Source organism: Onychostoma macrolepis, chromosome 19 (assembly GCF_012432095.1).
Source record: "Onychostoma macrolepis isolate SWU-2019 chromosome 19, ASM1243209v1, whole genome shotgun sequence".
NCBI classification, from domain to species: domain Eukaryota; kingdom Metazoa; phylum Chordata; class Actinopteri; order Cypriniformes; family Cyprinidae; genus Onychostoma; species Onychostoma macrolepis.
In genome coordinates this window covers 20831587-20857322 of record NC_081173.1, presented here as the reverse complement: position 1 = coordinate 20857322, position 25736 = coordinate 20831587, and the positions used below count along the sequence as shown (strand labels likewise).

The window sequence follows — 25736 nt, the reverse complement described above, 5'->3', positions numbered from 1 at the left end:
GGATTGTCAAGCAAAATTGATTCAAGAATTTGGGTGAACTTCACAAGGAATGGACTGAGGCTGGGGTCAAGGCATCAAGAGCCACCACACACAGACGTGTCAAGGAATTTGGCTACAGTTCTTGTATTCCTCTTGTTAAGCCACTCCTGAACCACAGACAACGTCAGAGGCATCTTACCTGGGCTAAGGAGAAGAAGAACTGGACTGTTGCCCAGTGGTCCAAAGTCCTCTTTTCAGATGAGAGCAAGTTTTGTATTTCATTTGGAAACCAAGGTCCTAGAGTCTGGAGGAAGAGTGGAGAAGCTCATAGCCCAAGTTGCTTGAAGTCCAGTGTTAAGTTTCCACAGTCTGCGATGATTTGGGGTGCAATGTCATCTGCTGGTGTTGGTCCATTGTGTTTTTTGAAAACCAAAGTCACTGCACCCGTTTACCAAGAAATTTTGGAGCACTTCATGCTTCCTTCTGCTGACCAGCTTTTTGAAGATGCTGATTTCATTTTCCAGCAGGATTTGGCACCTGCCCACACTGCCAAATGCACCAAAAGTTGGTTAAATGACCATGGTGTTGGTGTGCTTGACTGGCCAGCAAACTCACCAGACCTGAACCCCATAGAGAATCTATGGGGTATTGTCAAGAGGAAAATGAGAAACAAGAGACCAAAAAATGCAGATGAGCTGAAGGCCACTGTCAAAGAAACCTGGGCTTCCATACCACCTCAGCAGTGCCATAAACTGATCACCTCCATGCCACGCCGAATTGAGGCAGTAATTAAAGCAAAAGGAGCCCCTACCAAGTATTGAGTACATATACAGTAAATGAACATACTTTCCAGTAGGCCAACAATTCACTAAAAATGTTTTTTTTTTTTTTTGGTCTTATGAAGTATTCTAATTTGTTGAGATAGTGAATTGGTGGGTTTTTGTTAAATGTGAGCCAAAATCATCACAATTAAAAGAACCAAAGACTTAAACTACTTCAGTCTGAATTTATTTAATACACGAGTTTCACAATTTGAGTTGAATTACTGAAATAAATGAACTTTTCCACGACATTCTAATTTATTGAGATGCACCTGTATATTACTGTTAAATACGTTTTCATTGCAAAATTAAGATGCAAATTATGTTTTCTTAAAGGTATGTCCCTTTCCTAAACAGGGTTATTTGTTTGCTTTCAAATTAGTAACACATAAAATTTGGAGAAAACTGTGATATTTGGATGCAGTTTTTTGTTTGCATGTTATTGACCCCACACCTAGCTATTGCACACACTGGATTATACAGATATGATTGAATTATTATTTTAAATATTATTGTAAAATATCAAGATGACGGTGGACCAGCACATGACAGTGTGGAAACATAATGCAAAACACACAAATCATGACAAAATATGAAAATGAAACATTTATTCAAGTTCTAAAAAAAATAATATAATAATAATAAATAATATAATTACATCCTCAATCACATTGCTGTACCGCCCCCTCCCCATTCATTTTCATTCAGTCCACCCTGTCATGTTTATGTCCACTCTATCGAGTCTAAGTGGCAGAAAGGGTGGACATTTTAGAACAACGGCAGGGTGGGCATTTTGAGATTCAATTAGCATATTAGCTAACAACAAACTGTGACTAGCTAAATATTTAGTCTGGTTGTTGAAGAGAATTTGGTAAATTTAAACTTACATATTTTGAAAATACTGTATTCTAATCACTTCTGGCATATTTTATGCCGACAGGGTGGACATGTTAAGCTTGGGAAAAGCAAATTTGTCATTTGAAAAGTCACCAACTTATTCAACCTCAGCCGTTGAAATTCCTGCCACTGAAGAGACAAAAAATATGTTGTCCTGATGTCACTAAAGGGGATGGCCTTTTCTTAAATGGGCGGATTTCCCAACATGACAGGGTGGACAACCATTCAAGGGACATGGACAAACTCTACTTTTTTATTAAATAAAAATATAATTTTTATTATCAAATGATCAATACACTCAAATTGAGTTTAACTAAAAATTTGACAAAATATTAATAGAGAACAAAAAAAAATTTTTTATGATTTGACTGTATTCTACTGGTCAAGTCAAGTCATGTTTATTTATATAGCGCTTTTAACAATACAGATTGTGTCAAAGCACTTAACAGTATCAAATTGGAGGACAGAGTGTCAGTAATGTATAATGATAAGATTAAACACTCAATTTTCAGTTAAAGGCATTTCATTATTGAATTCAGAGATGTCATTGTCTAGCTCAGTTTAGTTTAAATAGTATCTGTGCGATCAAATCGGCGATAATCGCTAGAAATTAAGTGTCCCCAACTGAGCAAGCCAGAGGCGACAGCGGCAAGGAACCAAAACTCCCTCTGTGACAGAATGGAGAAAAAAACCTTGGGAGAAACCAGGCTCAGTTGGGGGGCCAGTTCTCCTCTGGACAGACAAAACCCGCAGTTCAAAAGTTTATATTTCTATTTTTATTTTGTTGCAATTTCTAACAATAATAGTATTATGTAGTTAGGTATTTTATTATATTTTTAGTTATATTGTTATATATATTTTTTTAAATATTTTCTCTCATGCTTTTGTTATGAATATAAAAACTTATCCTAATATAACACACCCTTTCATAGTCATTTTTATGTACAGGACACCGAAAGGCACCCTACAGTGATATTGACCCATATACATCTATTATGCGAAGTTTTGGAGTATACACATGTATTTTCTACAAATATCTAAAAGTTTTTTTCTCTTGTACAAACTAAAAGGGATTCAGAGGGATTCAACCTTGTTTTTGGTTTCTAAATAAGCAGCAGACACATACAGCCTCCAGTTTTTGGATCCTAATGACAATCCAAATTTGTTCTACCTCCAAATATATCTAAAAATATCTCCTAAACTTCAACCTTTCAGCAAACACACACATACATACACACACACACACCTCCAATGAGCATGGTGCAGATGGAGAAGATCTTCTCTGCGTCTGTGTTGGCAGAGACATTTCCGAAGCCCACGCTGGTCAGGCTGCTGAGGGTGAAGTACAGCGCTGCGATGTAGATGCTCCGCAAAGACGGTCCACTGCTCAGCGTTCTGTTGACCGCTCCCATGCTCACCCCCTCGTATGGAGACTCCAACCGCTTCCCGAGCTCATGCAGCCAACCTGAGAGAGCAAGACAAAGAAGAGAATGTGAGATCTAATTAAAATCTCACACTGAAATGTGTTTATGTATCAGTGTCATATGTGTCCGTATGGTGGAAAATTAGCACGTACTGCAATGGTTAAAGGAATTAATGGTTCATCTAAAAAGGAAATTTCTGTCATTATTTAATCAACCGTATGACTTTCTTTCTTTTGTGGAACACAAAAATAGCTTTTTTACAATGTGTTCACGCTACTCCTTTGCATACAGTGACCTGTTTCATGGCTGTTAAGCGGACGTCCAGTGAGCCGTTAACCTCTGCAACAGGATCATAGAGAAACTGTTTTAAAAAACATTTGGATATGTTTTGGTTATTGGTTAAGGTTTTGGGCGTGTGTTCAGATTAATCACATTTCACTAATTTAATATTTTAAACAAAAATGTAATGTAAATTTTACATACACGTTTGTTAAAAAGTTTGGGGTCAGTAAGATATTTTTTTATATTATTAAAAAAATGCATTAAAGGATGCATTAAATTGATCATAAGTGACTGTGAAGACATTTATAATGTTACCAAAGATTTCTGTTTAATATAAATGCTGTTCTTTTGAACTTTCTATTCATCAACGAATTCTCAAAAAAAGTGTCACAGTTTACAGAAAAATATTAAGCAGCACAACTGTTTCAAACATAGGAAATGTATCTTGAGCACCAAATTGACATAGAATAATTAGAATAAAGGATGATATGATACTGAATACTAAAGTAATGGCTGCTGAAAATGTAGCTTTGTTATCACAGGAATAAATTACACTTTTAAATATATTAATATAGAAAACAGTCATTTTAAATTCTAATAATAGTTATCTATATTATTTTTATTTACCATGTTTTTGATATCACATGCAGCCTTGGTGAGCATGAGAGACTTTTGAACTAGTTTATGTCTTTTTTGTGAATCTGGAAAGTAATTACTTTGTTACATATATTCCTAAATTTATTTAACATCAATTTTAATTAAACAGTTTTAGAGATGCCAGTTTATTTATCAATCTGAAAAGCAACTTATTGTTGTAGTTTTTTTAAATTAAAAACAGTTTTTATTGTATAAAAAAGTAGAATGAACAATCTTAAAATTACCTCGTTTTATATTCCATTAAAGAAAGAAAATCATATGAATTTAGAAGTTTCAATACCGAAAAACAACAGCTGTTCACAGCACTGCATTAACAAAGAAGTGCTATGTAAACCATGTAAACACTATGAATAACATTCATTCTTCACCATACGATTTCAATCCGAATCATTGATGTAACACGGTAATGCCAAATTTGAAAGAAAAAAAAAAGGACAGAGTGTCTTGAAAACAGTTCTCCACTAACAACAATTGTTTGGAAAGCAGTTCATCAAACACGTCGCTTTCTTCATGAAACAATCTTTGTGTTTGCTGATAAGGAGGGACCCATCAGTTTCCACATTCTACACTATCTAAAACAGGGTACCACAGAGGAGATTCCAGCTCAGTGTTGCTATAGTAACTGCCCATCAGAGCAGGCCGGGGGTCAGTGGTCGGATGCCGAGGGGAAGCAGCAGCTTTCCATCAATACTGATCGGGGAACGGGCGATGGGAACGCTGGTACTTTCACAGCGATCCGTCATTACGGACCATAGAGCAGCACACTGGGCCTAATTACAGCCCCTCCTGCAGTCAAGATGGAGAGAGAGGCCTGCGGCACAACGTCTGGGTGACTGCTTTGTTTGCCATTCGCTCACTCTTTCACTCACTTGGCTGCTTGCTGTCCCTGGTGCATTCTTCCCATCTTCCTTCTCCTCCACTATCACTGTCCATAACACCATTTTACAGTGTCAGGCTTATCACTCTTCTTCTGTAACTATAAATTCTGCCTTCCATTATCGCTTGATGTCTTCATCGCTCTCTCTCTCTCTCTCTCTGTCTCACTCCAAACACATCAGATTAAATCAATTCATATTATGTCCATAATGCAACTTTAACAAATCCATTCAAAGCCCAAATGAAGTATTTCAATAAGATTCAATTCTGCTTTGATTAAAGTTAAGAGACCCAGACTTTCACCGAATCAATTAAAACACTGTTCAATACTGCTTCAGTTTAATAATAAAAAAATGTAAGGGATAGTTCATCTCTAAATGAAAGTCGTTCATTTTCATGTCATTCCAAACCTGTTTGACTTACTTTCTTTTGTGTAAACCAAAAACAAAAACAAAGATGATTTTTAAAAAAATGTTTCAGTGTTTTTTTGGCCATATAATTAAAGTCAATAGGGTCCAAAATAACTTGGACAACACTTCTATTGTATGGACAAAAACATCTGAAACATTCTTCAAATTATCTTCTTTTGTGTTCCACATAAGAAATAAAGTCATACAGCTTTGGACTTGAGGGTAAATGATGCCATTTCTTAGAAAGTTTGAAACAGGGCGTAATAATGGAAAATGGAGAAACTTTCCTGTGGCGACATTTCTGCTAAATATTATTACAGTGCTTATTGCACATTTCACGACGCTTTCAAATTAAAATGAGTGATATTACAGTGAGTGATGCTAAGTATGTTTTTTATCAAACGCATAAATGTGAATATGAAAATGTTTTTGAATTAATCTGGAAATGCTAGATGTTGTACATTTCTGAAATGTTCGGTGAGTCATGCTAAAAGGTTATTGCTCTATCGTGATTAAAAATAACATACCACTGACAACAAAACCTACATTACACCTAACCGATAGTATTAACAAAACACAATGTAAGTTAAAAGCACATTGGCTGAAGCATCAACGCCATTTTAGCTTGCTTCTGCAAGTCTTTGTGCTCTTTTATTTAACGTTGTGATTAGTGTTTCACAGAATACATACCTGAGTGCAAGTGCAATGTTGTATCAGTTGAGCTACCAAGCAAGTTTACTATGTCAGAAAAGACATACTGTACACATTGCACTGGTTGCTTCATACAAGAGTAAAATGTGTTTTTGTTTATAAACCACGTACCATGGTAAAAGTGTTTTGAAGTCTGAGCACATTATGTTGGTGTTTTACTGCTACTAGTGTTAATTTCAGTTGAAAACTGCAGTGAACTGTATGTATTGGTATGCTTTTGGAGTTTTGATAAAATGCAGGAAGCATGTTTTTCTAACAAGCCTAGGTTTTATCTCACATTCTGTCTGTGAGTCAATGAGTCAATTTTGTGTGCTGGTCTCACCAATATCCCAGGTGTCTGGGTTGCTCTCCACCTCCTTCTTGCCAATGATGTACCAGATGCAGGCCATCCAGTGAGCCAGCAGTGCAAACATGGACATGAGCAGGGTCAGCACCACCGTACTGTGCTGGGAGTAGCGGTCCATCTTCTGCAGCAGACGTAGGAGCCTCAGCAGGCGCACGGTCTTTAGCAGATGCACCACTGACACCTGGCAGAGGGGAAAGGGGAAACACATTAACTGTCAAGGATTTGCTCTGTATGCGAGTGCATTTGAGGGTTGTGAAGGGCACGTGCCTGTCAGGTTAAATGAGTGCAGTAAATCCAAATCAGTTAAAACCTAATTAAACAACACAACAGGATGGATTCCATTAATACATTTTTGCTGAAGTACTGCAACGGTACTGTAAACCTACAGTATAACCACAGTCAAAACCATCTTCATATAATGGTTCTTTTAGCAAGTGAATACAGAGGGAAAATGTAAAATAAAGCAGTAAACAAAAACATCTCTTAGAAGATGTTTAGAGGTCACGGATGTCTTGAATAATGGTGTAGCATGCAGGTACGAGCTCTGAGACAACTGGGATTAAAATATTTAAGAGATCATCATTAGACTGAGAGACATTTGGGCCAATTATGGTGGTATAAAACATCTTTTCTCTCTTCTTCTCTCCGTCATGCAGAACCACATTTACTCAGGTGAAAGGAAATAAACCACCCACTAATAAACAAGACAATAAACCACAAGAAATTGACTGCAGTTGATGGATATGAAGAATATACAGTGCCCTCCAAAAGTATTGGAACAGTGAAGACAAAATTGTTCTGTTGGCTGTGGAGTCAAGACATTTACAAATATGATTAAAAGATGAATATGAGACAAAACTACAGAATGTCACATTTTATTATTGGGTGATTCAACACATACTGTAGATGTTTTACCAGCTAAGACGTTCAGCACTTTTAGAGTTTCTTCCCTCTATCTGATGTGAGCATAAGTATTGGAACAGTTGCCTCACAGGTCTTTCTAAGTGATCAGCTGTGTCCTGTTGCATTAATTCTTCAGATATTAAAAGCAGGGAATGTGTCGTATCAGTTATATCCATTACTTCTGCATTCTGAATCTTGCATTTGATGATGACACACACAAACCAGGATGAAGACGAGGGAGCTGACTTTGAGAGAAAAACAAACAATTTGGATGCTAAAAGAAAAGAGGAAGTCAATTAGAGCTGTAGCAAAAACAAAGGGCATGGAGAAATCAAGAGTTTGGAAACCACCAGCAACCAACAACGACCTGATCGGCTGAGAAAACAACAGTTGATGACAGACAAATCATAAAAGCTGTGAAAATGAATCCTAAAAGACGTGTCTGTAAAATCACCAACAACTTCCAGAAAGCTGGGGTGATGCTCTGACAATCTACTGTCCTCAGGAGACTTTGACACAGAATTACAGATGCTACACAGCAAGATACAAACCTCTGACCAGCTCCAAAAATAGAAAGGCAAGATTAGAGTTTGCAAAAAAGCACAAAGGTGAGCCAGAAGAGTTTTGGAACTGTGTTTATGGACCGATGAGACAAAGATGAACCTTTATCGAAGTGATGGGAAAGCAAAAATGTGGAGAAAAAAAGGGAACTGCAATGATCCCAAGCATACAGCCTCATCTGTAAAGCATGGTGGAGGTGGTGTCATGACATGGGCATGCATGGCTGCCTCTGGAACAGGCCCTCTCAACTTTACTGATGACTTAATGTTTGATGACAGTAGCAGAATGAATTTGGAAGGGTACAAAACCATCTTGCCTACCAATATTCAAGAAAATGCCACCAGATTCATTGGGAAGTGCATCATATTGCATCAGGACAATGACCCAAAACACCTGCCAGTTCAGTCAAGGAATTTATAAGAGCAAAGAAATAGGAAGTCTTAGATTGCCCAAGTCAGTCTCCAGATTTAAATCCGATTGAACATGAATTTCACCAGCTGAAGAGGAGAGTAAAGGCAGAAACTCCCCAAAACAAGCAACAATTGGAATTGGCTGCATTAAAGGCTGGGAAAAGCATTTCAAAGCATGAGACCAAGAGTCTGGTGATGTCTATGGGTCACAGACTCACTGCTGTGATTGTGTGCAAGGGATCTGCAACTAAATAATAGCTTTTAATCTTTTATATCTGCCTTATGTTCAACTATCCAAATACTTATGCTCACATCAATGAGTGGGATGAACTCTAAAAGTTCTGTTCTTTTTATTTGGTAAAACATGTACTGTATGTGTTGAAACGTCTAATAATAAAATGTGACATTTTGTAGTTTCATCTCATATTCATCTTTTCATCATATTTGCAAATGTCTTGACTCCACAGCCAACAGAACATTTTTTTCTTCACTGTTCCAATACTTTTGGAGGGCACTGTAAACATACAAACAACAGAGAACAAAGCAGAATGCCTAAGTATGTGTGTTTTTCATTATAACAATCATTATCTTCCTCTTTTCTGTAGGTCTGGAGGACTGTGTTCTCCATCACTGTCAAACTGGCAAAGAACAGTCAAATGTATCATTCAGGGTTTAAAACGGACATAAATAAAACAGAGATACCAGCCAAAACATTCCGTGGTTTAATTTTAATTCTAAAAACAACAGTCTGACTGCTGATAATGTGAATGATGCAAGCAATTCAAATATATATAAAATGTTTACATGAATCACAACTTGCACAACCTGCATTTTTTTCTCCTATAACTCAATGCAGTGACACCAAAATGAAAATATGGAGAGCAAAATCACACCTTTGTGCACAAAGCTAATGGCTCTAAAATACAACTGAATTTGTCACAAAGCAAGAAAAAATATCCCAATTTTATATGGACAAAACATTTTTGTAAAGATAATGTAAAATAGAATTTCATGATCAGTAAGAAATATTAAACACTTTATTTTACATTTTACAATAGTGACATGTAAATACTAGGAACTAAATTTATGCAGTACTGTAAGTACATGTAGTTCATCAGTATTTCTTCTATATTAATTTATCAGTAAATGCAAAGTAACATAAAAAGTGTAAAACCAAAATATATATTCAGAAAGTTAATGTTAGTACCTGCAGACATGTTATTCTATATATATTCAGCAGGATGAAGGAATAAATTCCTTTTATGTGTAATGTTTTATGTATTAAAGCAGGTTTAAAGTGAATGAGCAAGTGAGAGAGTTTTAAATAGCCCATATATATTCCACAACTATAGACTCATTATGACTACATACATAAAAATAACACTTTGTATTAACCTGAACACGAACTTTCACACATGCACACTACCAGGTCAGTAACAGATGTGCACACACTGCTATTAGATCAGTTTGTCTAGAGCTTCAGGCGGTAACTAGTTGGCAATATTCATCACAGCCTCTCTTATTATAATCAGACAGACAAACCCTATGAGAACCAAGCCTTTCACGTCCCTGCAGCATTAAATAATAATCCACGTTGTAATGGCCACAATCTTTCACTTGACAATCAAATATTAATAAACATCAGGAGATCATGGTCTCAGAAGCAAAACCAATGAACATTAATGTCAGTGGAGAAACAAAACGGCTGAACTTAACAGCTGGTTGAAAATTAGATAAGGAGGGTGAAAATGGAGGTGGATAGGGTAGGGTTCATACACTGAGCTTTATGTGCTAATGTGTCAGTGTATTACCAACTAATACACTCACACCGCTCACAAAGTGTAGGTGGCTGAAGAGGGAAAGGAAGTGACAGGAGGGAAAGGGTAATGACAGAGAGTAAAAGGAACAGAATTGAAAGGAATAAAAAGAAAGGAGAGGAAAGGATAAAGAGAGGAAAAAACTAAAAGAGGAAAGAATAAAAAGAAAGGAAAACAAACGATATGGAAATGGACCAGGACAGGGAAAGGAAAAGAAAAGTAAATGAATGGAAATTGGCTAGGAAAAGGAAATAAGAGGAAAAGGAAGAAAAGGAAACTGAATGGCAAATGGCCAGGAAAGGAAAAGTTTAAAAAAATGTAAAAAAAAAAAAAGTGGAAAAGAAAGGAAAGGAAAGTGGTCGGTCCGTGTACGTTGCATTCATTCATTTTTTGATTAAATATTGAAAACCAAAACATGAGAAAACGGCACCATTTTCATTTTTCGTTTTTTCAAAAAAATGAAAAAACAAGAAATCGGCTTGTTTTTCCGTTTTTACATTCAGGGTTAGAAAATGGATAAACAGCTTGAATGTTCGATTTCCACATGTGGGAGGGAATTAAACGCCCCTTTTCACTGATTGGTCATGCCAAAAATGAAACGGTGCCGTCATGATGTCGTCTTCAGTAGCCTACTGTGTAACAGATAAGAGTCCTCCGCTGTTAAAGCGTTTATTCCAACTCCTGCATCTCTCTCTCATCAAACAACCAGACTAACAAATGAACGGGGTTTACTTCTGTGTAGTCATAGATTCTCTATGGCAATTATTAGGTGCTTATTGCAGAAATATGTATGTATTATGGATGTATGGATCTGCAGCCACATTACCCTTCTAGTCTATTTCTTTGGCGCACCGCACATTTTATTTAGCTGTCCAGTTATCAAAATCTGTGTAGCAATGCTGCGTGACGCACTGGACAACACGGGGCGAATGCATTTACATTATAGTGAAGCGCAGAGCAGTATTGATTTTAGTATATCCAGCAGTCATAACTTTTAATTTAGACAGTACAGTTTCATTAATAATGAGTATAAATTGATTTCATTTTAGACACAAAACAGTCACAAAACACAGGCGTTTCATTCTTGAATGAATCCGAGTCTTTGAATGAATCGCTTGAGCGAGTGGTTCAATGACCCATTTGCTTTTGAACGAATCGGTTGAATTGATGACTCTATGACTCATTCATCAACACAATGACTTGCCGCCACCTACTGGCGATGTAACCTTCATAATTCAAGTATCCAATTGTTTCATTTTGTCACTCATTCCATATTTCTGTAGGCTATTCAAAATGTTTTTGTTTAAAACATTAACCTAATTCCATAATGAAATTGCTGTGTTAATGCATTTATATGACAGTATCGTATAAACTTCTCTATGAAAAATAAATAAATAAATCAAAATAATAATCAAAACGATAAGATACACTAAAATCGATTCACACTAAAATCGATACTGGTCTGCACTTCACTATAATGTAAATGTCACGCAGCTTTGCCACACAGATTTTGAAAACTGGACGGCTAAATAAAATGTGCGGTGCGCCAAAGAAATAGACTAAAAGGGTAACGTGGCTGTAGATCTGAGATACATACATATTTCTGCAATAAGCACCTAATATTTGCCGTATAGAATCTATGCTTACACAGAAGTAAAGCCCTTGTCTAGGCGCTGCCCCAGTATGGTTTGTGTCAAGCCATTTGTTAGTCTGGTTGTTTGATGAGAGGGAGATGAACGTAGGAGTTGCAATAAACACTTTTATTCTGTTGCACAAAACTGAAGACGACATGATGACGGCACCATTTGATCCTTGCTTGACCAATCAGTGGAAAGGGGCTTTTCATTTCCGCCCACACGTGGAAATCGAACATTCAAGCTGTTTATCCATTTTCTACCCCTGAATGTAAGAACGGCAAATCAAGGCAATTTCTTGTTTTTTCTTTTTTTTGAAAAAACGAAAAACGAAAATGGTGCGGTTTTCTCGTGTTTCTTTTTTCAATTTTAAATCAAAAAACGAATGAACGCAACGTACACGGACCGTGGTCACAATAGGAAAAGGAAATTCAAAAGGAAAAGGGAAAAAAGAGGGAAGGAAAATTAAAAGGAAAAGAAACTACCCATTATAGAATAAGGAAATCGAAAGAGGAAAGCAGAGGAAAGAAAAAAAAATTGAACGAGGAAAGGAAAAGGAATGGAAATTGGCCAGAAAACAAATTATCAAGGAAAAGAAAAGGAAAAGAAAGGAAAGGAAATCGGCCTTATATACGAAAATATAGAAGAAGAAATGAGTGTAAAGAAAAATGAAAAGTAAAAGAATGGAAAGTGGGTATAGGTAAAGGAAATAGAAAGAGGAAAGAAGAGGAAAGAAAAAGAAAACTGGAAGAGGAAAAGGAATGGAAATTGGCCAGGAAAAAAATTAAAGAGGAAAGGAACAGGAATCAAACACGAAAAGGAAATCGAGAGGAAAACAGAGGAGAGTAAAATAAAAGAAACATCATTCTTCACTTTTGATGTTTGTGTGTGTGTGTGTGTGTGTGTGTGTGTGTGTAGTGCAGCTGAAGGGCAGTTGTAAAGGGATGCCAGAGGAGCAGAGGTGCAATCTGTAATTGGAGCAGATTTAAGGGAACATCTCAGAGACTACAAGGTCTGTATTACAGAAACACTCAAGTAGAGTTCACTGCATTTCATTCTCCCACTCTTAATAAGCCACAGTGGATTTCAAGCGCTCTTTCGTTGTGTGTTGCTGTACAGAGGGATGCAGGGTTTCATTACTGCATGTGTCATCACTGTAAGTGTGTGTGTCCAAGTGGCACTGATCGATTCCGCCAGTCTGGATTGGCCAGAAAAGCTGACTGTCTTTTTCTGTGAACTAAAACCAGGAGCTTGTGACCCTTGCTTTTGTAGAGGAGTCGTCAGAGGCAGTGCCAGCCAATTTTAGAGCCTGTTATACATCTTTATTTGTACCTGATCCCAGGATCACTCATTAAAAGTTCTACATCCATAATGTCATCAAAAGGACTTCACGGTCCACCCACTCAGGGTCACCCAGCTGCTGCTCAATATTTTGTTTTACACTTAAGGAAGTGCAAAACAAATCACTGAGCTAAATACAGTGCTGGAGGTGCTAAAATATAAATCAGAAAACCCAAGACTGGGTATGACTGTTCAAGCAGGCCCAGGTGGAAATCTACAGATGTTTTTGCCATTTTCTGCTGTTAATTAGAGGAAGCTCTTCTACAATAAATGGATTTCAACATGGTGAAATGCACTGAAAGTACTTTACACTTATTTACATATTTGGCAGATGTTTTTATCTTGCATTGCATTCAAGGCATATATTTTATCAGTTCATGCATTCCTGAAAATGATGACCTACTGTTTGTGCTACAGAAGTACAAGATGCTTTGACAGCATTGCATTTAGGTAGAAGTTAGGCTACTTTACAGTACCAATGTTTTAAAACCACAATAATCATTCAAAAAACATAACCATAACATGATATGAGGTTTACAGATCAGATTACCAAAATTGATCATTCAACAAACTGCAACTTTGAAAAACACTTGGTTGCTAGTACAACTTAATTTCATATATCAAATAAAACATTATGGAAATGTTGCAAAAATATGTAAAAAAAAACAATTAAAAAAAAAAACAACAACTGACACTGGGTATATATTGGCTGTTTTATATATTTAGTTGTTCATGCTAATTTTTACTATTTTTAATTTAGATAAACTTCAAGTAAATGTATATGCATATTGAAAATGCAAAAGTCGGCAACACCTAAGCTCCAAAGTATCAAGAAAAATTTATTAATTAAAAAATTCACATAAGGTGTAACGTTTCGAGCACACAGGCTCTTCATCAGAGTCTGATGAAGAGCCTGTGTGCTCAAAACGCTACACCTTATGTGAATTTTTTTTAATTAATAAATTTTTCTTTGATACTTTTGAGCTTAGGTGTTGCCGACTTTTGCATTTTCAATATGCTTCTACTTGTTTTTAGTCGAGCACCCATTTGAGATAGATGTGCGTGCTGTTGTTTGCTCTTATAAGTAAATGTATATGGAAACAAAATATTGGCTGATATTTTAACCATTTAATTTTGACTATTTTTAATTTAGATAAACTTTACGTAAGTTTTAGATGACAACAAAAGTAATCTTAAAAACATGAATCATTTAAAAACACTTAAATGTAGTCTTTAACAAATTAATATAAATTTGTCATAAACTTTAATGTTGTGATGCTTATATACACTTGCAGAATTTAAAACAAATTATTTAATTTTAATTGTTTTCATCTCTGTTTGAAAACCAGCAATTGCAGCTATTTGCGGGAATTATCTTCCTTTCGTGGTTTGTGCGTAGGTACGGCTCCAGTGTGGATGAATCTAATGTTTTGAGGTGAATGTGTGGCTGTCAGTCACCGCACCGGTGTGGATAATGTACTTAGGAATCACCGATTCTAGCCTATGTCTTAGAATATATGACCCAAAAAAGAATTTTCCTGGATATTTTCATCTGAAAAAGTAAGTAACAAGTCTGCCACTTTTGTTCTGACCAACTAAGGAAAAAAGCATTACAATAAATTGCACTACCAATGGTGATTAAATCTAATGATCACTTAGCTCATATCACATCAAACCATGCAAATTATTATTATTGTTATACTTTTTTCCTCAAATGTTAAAAACATCAGCAATACATGCATGTAGTGTGTATTAGTGTTACATGTAGATTTCAATTTCTGTACAGTCTAATCTCTAATTGTCATACCATTCGAATTTCATATAAAATTCTTTTAATCCAAAAAGCTAATTATTCTTCCTTCAAACTGGTTCTCTTTAAAATACAAAACTTGTGTTATCCCACGTAGGCTATCTGTAATCAGATGCACATTTAAAACTGGAATATAATTTAAAGTTAAGTTATAAAGTTGACCATTTTTATATAAAGAAAAAAACAAACATAGTTGTGTTACTGGTTAGCCAAAATATTTAACAAAAATACTAGAGATGGGGTGTACATGTGTCACATGTGTGGATCTGCTTTTTCTGCAAAATCATGCAAATGTAATAAATTCAAAATGCATTTGAAAGCTGTGAAAACATGTTCCCAGAACCTCACACAGATTTTTTTTCCCTGATACATTCATTACATATTTTTTAATATATGCATTACTCACCACGCTGACTTTGAAAGCGTAAAGGAGATCAAAGGGCAGAGCGGCAACCAGGTCGATGATGAACCAGGTGGTCATGTAATGGATGCAGATCTGCCGCGCATCGAAGATCACCTGCCCCGACTTACTCACGTATGTAGTGCGGAAACTGAACACAATGTCTGGCGAAGCAACAGACAGAGTAGAGTCAGCGTCTTTACAATATACTCCATCAGCATAATCTCAATGAATGACAGTGTGTCCACTGAAGCATTTATAACAGCAAAAATGCTTTTCTGCTAGCTATATATCAAGAAGGCTGTTATCGCTGACTAACAATAGGAAAATGAAAAATTAATGTGCTGTCACCAAATCTGAAAACCGGGCGTTCTAAATAGAGGCATTATCAGGGACACAAAGCCAAAATCAAGTTCAGGAACAGTGTTAAAATATATGTCACCCTGGACCACAAAACCAGTCTTAAGTCGCTGGGTACATTTGTAGCAATACAAAAATTCTACAAAATTCTACTCTATTTCAAAAAAATTTACCCTTATGACCGGTTTGGTGGTCCAGGGTCACATATGTATTATAGGTCATCCTGCTATTGTATTACACTAAACTGAATTCAGTAACATATGTTTCATTCATATTTAAATCACATGGGATCAACATCCATTACTCTCAGAAATCTAGAAGAAATCTATTTGAGCTCAAAGTTCAAAGATGCAGGAAATATAAATAACAGCACAATTTGAGGAGCACAGCATGTGTGTTCAGGATCAGTCATGGAGAGAAACTCAAATGTCAAACGTCTTAAAGAATATTACTTGTTTCTGTAAAAATTGCCCTTTTAATTCCTACAATGCAATTAATTTTTCTAAATAGCAGGAAACTAAAGGACAATGATATGTTGCCCTGTGGCAGCGCTGTACCACAGAGGGTTAATGGAAGAAGTCAAAGAGCCTGAAATTGATTTAAGGACCTGATTATAATCATGAGTAAAGACATACATGTAATAGAACAAAGATAATGTCATAAATCATAATCAGGCTCACAGTGAAAAACATATAACGTAATTGACTGATTAAATATAATGTCAAAGATCAAAATTGAATTCTCTTACCAATGATGAAAAGAATCTCGACGGCAATGTCAGTGACAGTGGTGCTACGTGTCAAGTCCTGATCACCAATAAAACAAACGTTATACGGCACCGTCACAGCGACATAGAATGTAGCCAGAAGGATCAGCCAATCCCAGCCCGCCTTGAAGGTGCTGAAGTGGAGAAGAATGAACTTCGACTTCTTGGCATCAGCAACTTTATATTCAGGAAGAGCAGGTGGATCACCAAAAACATTCTAGAAAGAGAGCACAATTCTACTAAAGTCACTGGTTCTGTTTTGACTTTCAGTTTCTGTATTTTTCTCTTCCCTTAGTGTTTGAATGGTCTCACCTTGTTAAGTTTGATTTTACTTTGTTTTTGACGGTTATGCAGGTGTCCTGAAATATGGTAGAGAACTGTGCTAGATCGCAGCCGAGTGGAGCCAAACGGAGACCCGCCTTTGACCTTCTCGCGGCAGCACTCTGAGGAAAGGTTGGACTGTTATGAAAGTCAAGGGCAATGTGGGATACAATCCATCAAGAAACAAAAACACACTGCACAAAATAAATTTCATTAATTCATAAAGACACCAACACCAGAGGACACAGTAAGCAAAGTCCTGTGGTACTGAGGTTGTTGTATATCATGTTTTTGCTCTTTTAATTATTTTAAAATAAAATAAGCAAAATGAATAAAATAAAATAAAACACCTGAACAACTCAAGCTTTGCAGCATTACATTGACTAGAGCTTATTGGTATGATACTTGAAAAAACAAGCAAGACACATGGTCAAGTAACTAAGAAAACATCCAAGCCATCATCCCCTAACATCTTGAATTCCTGCTCCAAAAATGTTATTTACACAGAAAAAATAATTGCACTGGTGAATGAAAGTGTATAATTCAGAGAGTGGTTTTTGTTGCTTTGTGAAGAAAAAGACTTTTCATTAATACTTTCATGCATTGAGGGTAGTTTTATTCAAAGTGGCCTGTTTTCCATCTATTGCCCTCCATACTGCTGTTACACAAAAGCTGATGTGAAACAAGAATAGCTTTCTGCTTTCCTTTCTGCTGGTGACCTGCTTTACACCAGTGGTTTCCGCTAGTTGGGGCTCTTCTGCCAGAATGTTCTCATTCCCATGTTAAACACATCTGTTTCTGCTGATCGATTGACTCCTAAATACTGCAGTAGGTTCATTTGATTTAGTCTTTGAGGCCTTGAACTGAACTAGTTAGATAAGGGGACATCCTAGACTGGAGATGAAAGTCCACATGAAATGGTTTGACAAATGCAGGTTTCTTTCCTGTGTTGATGCATTCCCTACTGGAGCACAGAAGTGTTTAGCATAGATTGTTTTAAGAAGCCAAACCATCCTACGGTGGCTGAGAAGTGCAAAACAAATCACAATTCTGAAAACAAATTACAAACGCAAATGCAAATGCAAATCTAAAGAACAAAATAACAATTCAGAAAACAAAATAAACACAACAACAAATCCGAAAACAAAGTAAGTCAGAAAACACAACAACAAATCAGACAAACCGGAAGAGGTAGGTATAGTTTGAGACAGCGCCATCAGTTTGAGAATAGACTACTTACCGCTGACTGGACGAGACATCTGTCAATCAAGGTATGCAGGGAGAACAGCAGAGTCGTGGTAGAAAGTTCGGAGATGGTATTAAAGTAGCTCAGTTTAAATGTACTGTATGAATTGCCCTTACTATGGAATAAGAAATACGAAGTGTCTATTTAAACTAAGTGCAAATAGCCAGCCTTGTTGGCAGAAGCTATTTACACTAACTCCGCCCACCAACGTGTGATTGGGCTAGTCAACATTACAAAAGACGGATGCCAATCATCAGCTCTAGTGGTGCAGATGGTAAAACGTGTCATACTCCTTTTGACGCGATCAACCAGGGTTCGAATCCGCCTTTTGGCAAACTTTTTTTCTCCCTTTTCAAATTTCAAATCACATCAGAAAAGCATTTATTTTTAATAAAAATGAAGGAAATAATCAAAAAGTTGAAAATAAAGTATTGGGTAGGGTTAGGGTAGGTGTAGGGAGGGCTTTTGTCCCAATAAGGTGGCATCCATTTAATAATTTGAATTAAAATTAAAATTATTGCATACTGTTTTATAATGTTTTACAATACTGAGGTGCAGATAACTGCCACTATTTGCAATAAGTATCTCTCAAATTTTTTGTTCTTCTTTTTATAAGTCTTGAAAACACTATCGTGGGTTTTTCTTTTGATATTTGATTAAATTGAAATGGCAAAAAAAAAAACAGGCAGAGGTGTGTTAAATTAGGATTTTTTTATGTGGGGCGGAGAGAATTTAAAGGGGAGGGTATAAATACAAAATATTAAGAGTTGAACAGTCTTTTTATTAGGAAAATTCAACGAATTGAGTTATATCCAACAGCATTAAAGGGATACTCCACCCCAAAATGAAAATACCCCCATGTCGTTCCAAACCTGTAAAAGCTTTGTTCGTCCTCGGAACACAATTTAAGATATTTTGAATGAAAACCGGGAGGCTTGTGACTGTCCCATTGACTGCCAAGTAAATTACACGGTCAAGGTTTTATACTTTTCTGTGCCTTGACCATGTAATTTACTTGGCAGTCAATGGGACAGTCACAAGCCTCCCATTATAATTTAGATGAGATGAAAATGACATTGAACTTTTGAGAAACGCCCCTTTTTGGTCCGCAGAGAACTATACTTGGATTTGTCATTGTGTTTTCTGACTTGGCATTTTGTTTTCATATTTGTTGTTGTGTTTTCTGACTTGTTATAATGTTTTCGTAATTGTTGTTGTGTTTTCTGAGTTATTTCATTTTTTAGATTTGCATTTGCAATTTGTTATTTTGTTTTCAGAATTGTGGTTTGTTTTGCACTTCTCGGCCACCGTACAAACCTCATCTGAAAATCTAAAACTTTACTGCTGAAAATAACAAAACAAAACGAAAACCACTATGGATTACTATAACCTGAACAACCCAACCTTCAGTCAGAAAACCCGAAACTTTGCTTCCAAGTTGCTGAAAATAAAATAAAATTTGCTGAAATCAGCTTCAACTAAAAGTAGCTGAAAGTATGGCGAGCTCAATGAACAATACTTCAGTCTCCACTAAAAACACTTAGGAGGAAATAAGAATGAATATATGTTTATATTTTGCATGCATTTTTTTTTCTAATCAAAATACAGAATATATATAGTTGACTGTGTTAGTTCTTGTTGGTAACAAAAATAAAAATGAAACAGACAAAAAGTGCCAGAAGGAGTACTGTAGTGAAATGGTTACACTGTTAGAGACAGAGACAAAAACATATGAAATGTGTGGAGTCTCTGTGGATATTGACCAGTAATGTGTGTGTGTGTGTGTGTGTGTGTGTGTGTACGAATGTGTAGCATGCAGCATTTTTAAATCAGCCAGCTGAGGAAACAAGCAGACAGCCAGGCTGCCAGTCTCAATCGCCGAGGGCAACAGGGGAAAAATGTCACTCATTGCAACCCTGCTGAACAAGGTACCAAGGGAAACCAAAGCAGGTGTAGGAAAAGGTCTGAAGGGATGGAGTGACAGACAGACATGGAGAGAAACATGGGCTGAGAAAGAGAGAGAGAGAGAGAGAGAGAGATGAAGGGACAGGAAGTGAGAGAGAAAGCTGGGAAGCTGGTTATTAGAGATCGAGATCACTTCAGCCTGCAGGGCCGGAGGAGGAGAGGGGCGACAGAAACTCATCCATAAAAGGCTGCAGTCAGCAGGGAGACCAGCGGCATAACACTTATTATAGATCCTAATAAATGTAATCCCAATTTACTGGTGGCACAGGTCATGAGAAACAGAGAGAAGAAAGGAGAGAGAGAAAGGAACAAAAGGCAAAAGTGTGAAAAGAAAAAAAGAGAAGGACAGACACAGTTGCACTGGGATTCCCTGCGCCGCACGGTTTCCTTTGGTGCTTGAGGCCAATATCTGATCTGGGTTCTCAGTCACACAAAAAACAGACAGTTTTTCATCCCGCCTCACCTTAACGAGACGAGCACAAAATGGTTTTTCTTACACAACTTACACATTTGGCCCTGTGGACTGTGAAATAAAATCCCTTAAAACACACTTTTTTTACTCTCACTAGTTTAATTTGTCTAGCAACAATCTTCAACCATATACAGTGCCGTGAAAAGGTTTTTGTCCCCTTCCTGTTTTTTTTTTTTTTGCATATTTGTCACACTTCAAAGATTCAAATCATCAAACTAATTTTTATATTACACAAAGATAACCTGAGTAAATATAAAATGCAGTTTTGAAATGATGATTTCATTTATTAAGGAAAAAAAGCTGTCCAAACTAGAGCCCTGCATTTCAGCCCGGGCCCAATGGGCCCCGACTGTTTTTACGCCCCTAGGGCCGGGCTTCAGGCCAATTTTCACGTCATAGTTCAGATACAGACTGGGCCTTGGGCCTGTATTATGCTTTTCCTTATTTTTTTATATTTTAGACATCCATCAATTAGTGATGAAAAAAAAAAAAAATGCTGCGCTGGTGGAAACAACACGAGACCTTGCAACCGCGACTGTCAAGAGCGGCTCGACAGTGTTTATTGTCCCATCAGCATCAGCATGTATGGTGTGTGCCATCAGCGCAGCTGAAGAGTTCTGTGTTCAAACGCACGCAATAGGCTAAAGGTTGCCGCAAAGCACCGCAAAAGTAATTACCATGAATGTGTCAGGGGGAAATAGTAAGGAGAAATTTGACTTATTTACTAATAAACTAGGATTTTCTGAGTCCGTGTCACAAGGATGAAGTTTGTGAAGCGCTCCTGTTCAAGACGAGATGGCAGAAAGCGCATCGTGTTTGTTTTCTTTATTTTATAAAAGCACAACGTTTTGTTGATATTGTGAGTGCACACAAATAAAAGTAGACCCTTTACAGTTCCGAATGATGTATTACTCTTACCTTTATGAGCAAAAATGCTCTGAAAAAATTGCAAGTGATTGTGTTGGAGCCTCCATGTCCTGCAAAGCGCGCTTTAGCTTCCACTCTCCGCACAAACTATTGGGTACAGCGCACATTTATCTAGGTTTAACGTTTAAACATTGTTATATGCTTGAATTGTTTTATCTCTATGGATTTTATTTTAGGCAAGTTGTGATGATTTGAGAAGGCTAAATTGATCAAATATAGGCTATGATCAGCTCACTGTCTGCCGCTGGCTACGAACAAAAAAATGCTCCAAACGTTTTTCTAAATTAACTTAATAAAAAAACGAAACAAAATATAATCACTTTGCCATTACATACAAAACTGAACCATTTTAATAGCTGAAACAGTAGTATAAGCTGTTTTGGGAGAAGGGGAAATTAAGACGGGCTTGGCTCAGACTCGGGCCGGTAATTCTGATAAGCTGTCGGACACGGGCCGGGCTAGGGCCTGAGGCCTATATTTGAGGCCCGTGAAGGGCTCTATATCTCAATCGGATTTAAGTCCGGACTTTGATTTGGCCACTCCAAAACCTTAAATTTGTTTTTTCTTGAGCCATTCAGAGGTGGACTTGCTGGTGTAATTTGGGATCATTGTCCTGCTGCATAACCCAAGTGCGCTTGAGGTCACAAACTTACGGCCGGACATTCTCCTTCAGGATTTTCTGATAGAGTGCAGAATTCATGGTTCCATCAATTATGGCAAGTCGTCCAGGTCCTGAAGCTGCAAAGCAGCCCCAGACCATCACACTACCACCACCATGTTTGACTGTTGGTATGATGTTCTTTTTATGAAATGCTGTGTTAGTTTTATGCCAGGTGTAATGGGACACACCTTCCAAAAAGTTCAACTTTTGTCTCATCAGTCCACAGAATATTTGCTCAAAAGTCTTGGGGATAATCAAGATATGTTTTGGCAAATGTAAGACGAGCCTTTGTGTTCTTTTTGGTCAGCGATGGCTTTTGCCTTGGAACTCTCCCATGGATGGCATTTTTGCCCAGTCTCTTTCTTATTGTTGAATCATGAACACTGACCTTAATTGAGGCAAGTGAGGCCTGCAGTTCTTTAGATGTTGTTCTGGGTTCTTTTATGACCTCCTGGATGAGTCGTCGTTGCATTTTACCCTTTCCAGACTGATACATGTCAACTATTTTGTTTCTCATTTTGTTCTTGAATTTCTTTAGATCGCAGCATGAAAAAAATTGTATGGTTCTTTCATGATTTAACAGGAGGGGGCATTTAATTTTAAACATAGGGTCGGGTAGGTTTGGACAGATTTTTTCCCTTTATAAATGAAATCAACATTTAAAAGCTGCATTTTGTATTTACTTGCACTGAAATTGAAGCATAGTAAAATGATTTACCCAATTTTTCCACACACCATGTTTCATGATTACGCTGGTACACTGCTGTTTCCAGGGTAAACAGTAGACTAAATTTTGATAAAACTTTAGTGAAAAATTGTGGGTTGTGATGGAAATGACAGGGTCATAATTTCTGCAAAATTGCTATAATTCTTTATTTTTTATTTTATTGTTTATTTTTACAGGGACAATGTACAATTAGAAGTAATTGCACCAGAGTTAGCTAATAGCTAATTTACATCTGTTGTCCCTGGGCAGGTAAACAAATAAAATAACATACAATATTACATATACACCACATAAACATCACAATACATACAGTGAGGAAAATAAGTATTTGAACACCCTGCTATTTTGCAAGTTCTCCCACTTAGAAATCATGGAGGAGTCTGAAATTGTCATCGTAGGTGCATGTCCACTGTGAGAGACATAATCTAAAAAAATGTATGATTTTTTAACTATTTATTTGTATGATACAGCTGCAAATAAGTATTTGAACACCTGAGAAAATCAATGTTAATATTTGGTACAGTAGCCTTTGTTTGCAATTACAGAGGTCAAACGTTTCCTGTAGTTTTTCACCAGGTTTGCACACACTGCAGGAGGGATTTTGTCCCACTCCTCCACACAGATCTTCTCTAGATCAGTCAGGTTTCTGGCCTGTCGCTGAAAAACACAAAGATTCTCTATTGGGTTTAGGTCTGGAGACTGGCTAGGCCACGCCAGAACCTTGATATGCTTCTTACAGAGCCACTCCTTGGTTATCCTGGCTGTGTGCTTTGGGTCATTGTCATGTTGGAAGACCCAGCCTCGACCCATCTTCAATGCTCTAACTGAGGGAAGGAGGTTGTTCCCCAAAATCTTGCAATACATGGCCCTGGTCATCCTCTCCTTAATACAGTGCAGTCGCCCTGTCCCATGTGCAGAAAAACACCCCCAAAGCATGATTACCAACAGTAACCTTGGAAACGGTGGTCCCAGCTCTTTTCAGGTCATTGACCAGCTCCTCCCGTGTAGTTCTGGGCTGATTTCTCACCTTTCTTAGGATCATTGAGACCCCACGAGGTGAGATCTTGTATGGAGCCCCAGTCCGAGGGAGATTGACAGTCATGTTTAGCTTCTTCCATTTTCTAATGATTGCTCCAACAGTGGACCTTTTTTCACCTTTTTTTTGCCTTGTGGAGGTGTACAATTTTGTCTCTAGTGTCTTTGGACAGCTCTTTGGTCTTGGCCATGTTAGTAGTTGGATTCTTACTGATTGTATGGGGTGGACAGGTGTCTTTATGCAGCTAACGACCTCAAACGGATGCATCTAATTTAGGATAATAAATGGAGTGGAGGTGGACATTTTAAAGGCAGACTAACAGGTCTTTGAGGGTCAGAATTCTAGCTGATAGACAGGTGTTCAAATACTTATTTGCAGCTGTATCATACAAATAAATAGTTAAAAAATCATACATTGTGATTTCTGGATTTTTTTTTTTAGATTATGTCTCTCACAGTGGACATGCACCTACGATGACAATTTCAGACCCCTCCATGATTTCTAAGTGGGAGAACTTGCAAAATAGCAGGGTGTTCAAATACTTATTTTCCTCACTGTATATCCAAAATGTAAAATTAATAAAAACAGTATATGAAAAAAAACACGGGACTTACAACACAGTCATTAGTGGTTACAAATTTGTTCAGATAGTAGCTAATGCTTAAGATTAGTTTTAAAAACTGTGAAACTGTCAATGCTTCGGATATTTGTAGGTAAGGAATTCCATAACCTCACTACTCTAACCGAGAACGCTGTTTGACCAAAGACTGTTGACAAAAGATGCTCTTGTCCTACCGGCACTGCCGTTATGGGCCAGGCATCCCCTACATTTACATTTACATTTAGTCATTTTGCAGACGCTTTTATCCAAAGCGACTTACAATTGGGGAATACAAAGCGATTCATCTTGAAGAGGCAATCCGACAAACGAAGTGCTTGTAACACCAAGTCTCAGGCATTGTTTAAATGCAACATTGTTTAAATGCACTATTTCCCTAAGAGGAGGGGGAGCAAGATTATGAATAATTTTGTACATCAGGCATACATCACTGTAAAATACAAAATTATCAAAATTTTAAAAATTAAACTTTTTCAAAATAGTACAATAATGATGGTCCCTTGATTTTTTGTCTAGCACTTTCAAAATTTGTTTATAAAGAGAGTACACAGGCTTAAGTGTAGTCGCACCTGCCTGTGACCATGTTGTTATACAATATGACAAATGAGGGAGAATCAAAGTATGTACGAAAAGTAGTACCGCTGATTGCGACAGTTGATGCCTGATGTTTTTAAAATTATTTAGATTAAATTTAACATTATTTATAATCCTTCTTACTTGTTTTTTATAAGACAGGTGCTGGTCAATTATTATTCCTAAATATTTGACATGTGTCACACATTTAATTGCTTCACCATTAAATACAATGTCTGGATTCACCGAATTATGTTTTCGTGCAGTGAAACACATGCAAACTGTCTTGCTTACATTAAGAGACAGACAAGACATATTTAACCAATATTCCACAAAACTTCCACTAATGCAGATGTCAGTTTGCTTGCAACAAGTTCTTTAGTTCTTGCATGAACAAAAAGCACAGTATCATCTGCATACATTAGAACATTAACACCTGGACATACTTGAGGGAGATCATTAATATAAATACTAAATAAAATGGGTCCTAAAATAGACCCTTGAGGGACCCCTATTGAACAACTAGCAAAAGAAGAACACTTATCAACCACTCTTGTACATTGTTTCCTCTTATTCAGATATGATTTCATCCAGGTCAAGGCAGTAGCGGATAAATTAAAATTCTGAAGTTTAGAAATTAAGCAGTTATGATTAACAGTGTCAAATGCCTTTGCAAGATCTAAAAACACAGCACCAACAACACCACCTTTGTCAAGTTGACTTCTAATTTGTTCGACAAAAAAACAATTAGCCGTTTCTGTAGAATGATTCTTTCGAAACCCAA

At 36.9% G+C, this 25736-nt stretch overlaps 1 protein-coding gene across 2 annotated transcripts in view; it reads right to left on the bottom strand.

Annotated features, from left to right (window-relative positions):
• Window positions 1-25736, bottom strand: part of kcnh8 (potassium voltage-gated channel, subfamily H (eag-related), member 8) — a 90302-nt gene that overhangs the window by 20534 nt on the left and 44032 nt on the right. For both annotated transcript variants that reach the window (XM_058752740.1, XM_058752739.1), the window contains exons 4-8: window positions 16718-16848; window positions 16388-16622; window positions 15286-15443; window positions 6380-6584; window positions 2944-3162 (exon numbers count right to left, since the gene is read on the bottom strand). In XM_058752740.1, the coding sequence (XP_058608723.1) occupies window positions 2944-3162; window positions 6380-6584; window positions 15286-15443; window positions 16388-16622; window positions 16718-16848 (948 nt within the window). The remainder of the gene's footprint in view (window positions 1-2943; window positions 3163-6379; window positions 6585-15285; window positions 15444-16387; window positions 16623-16717; window positions 16849-25736) is intronic.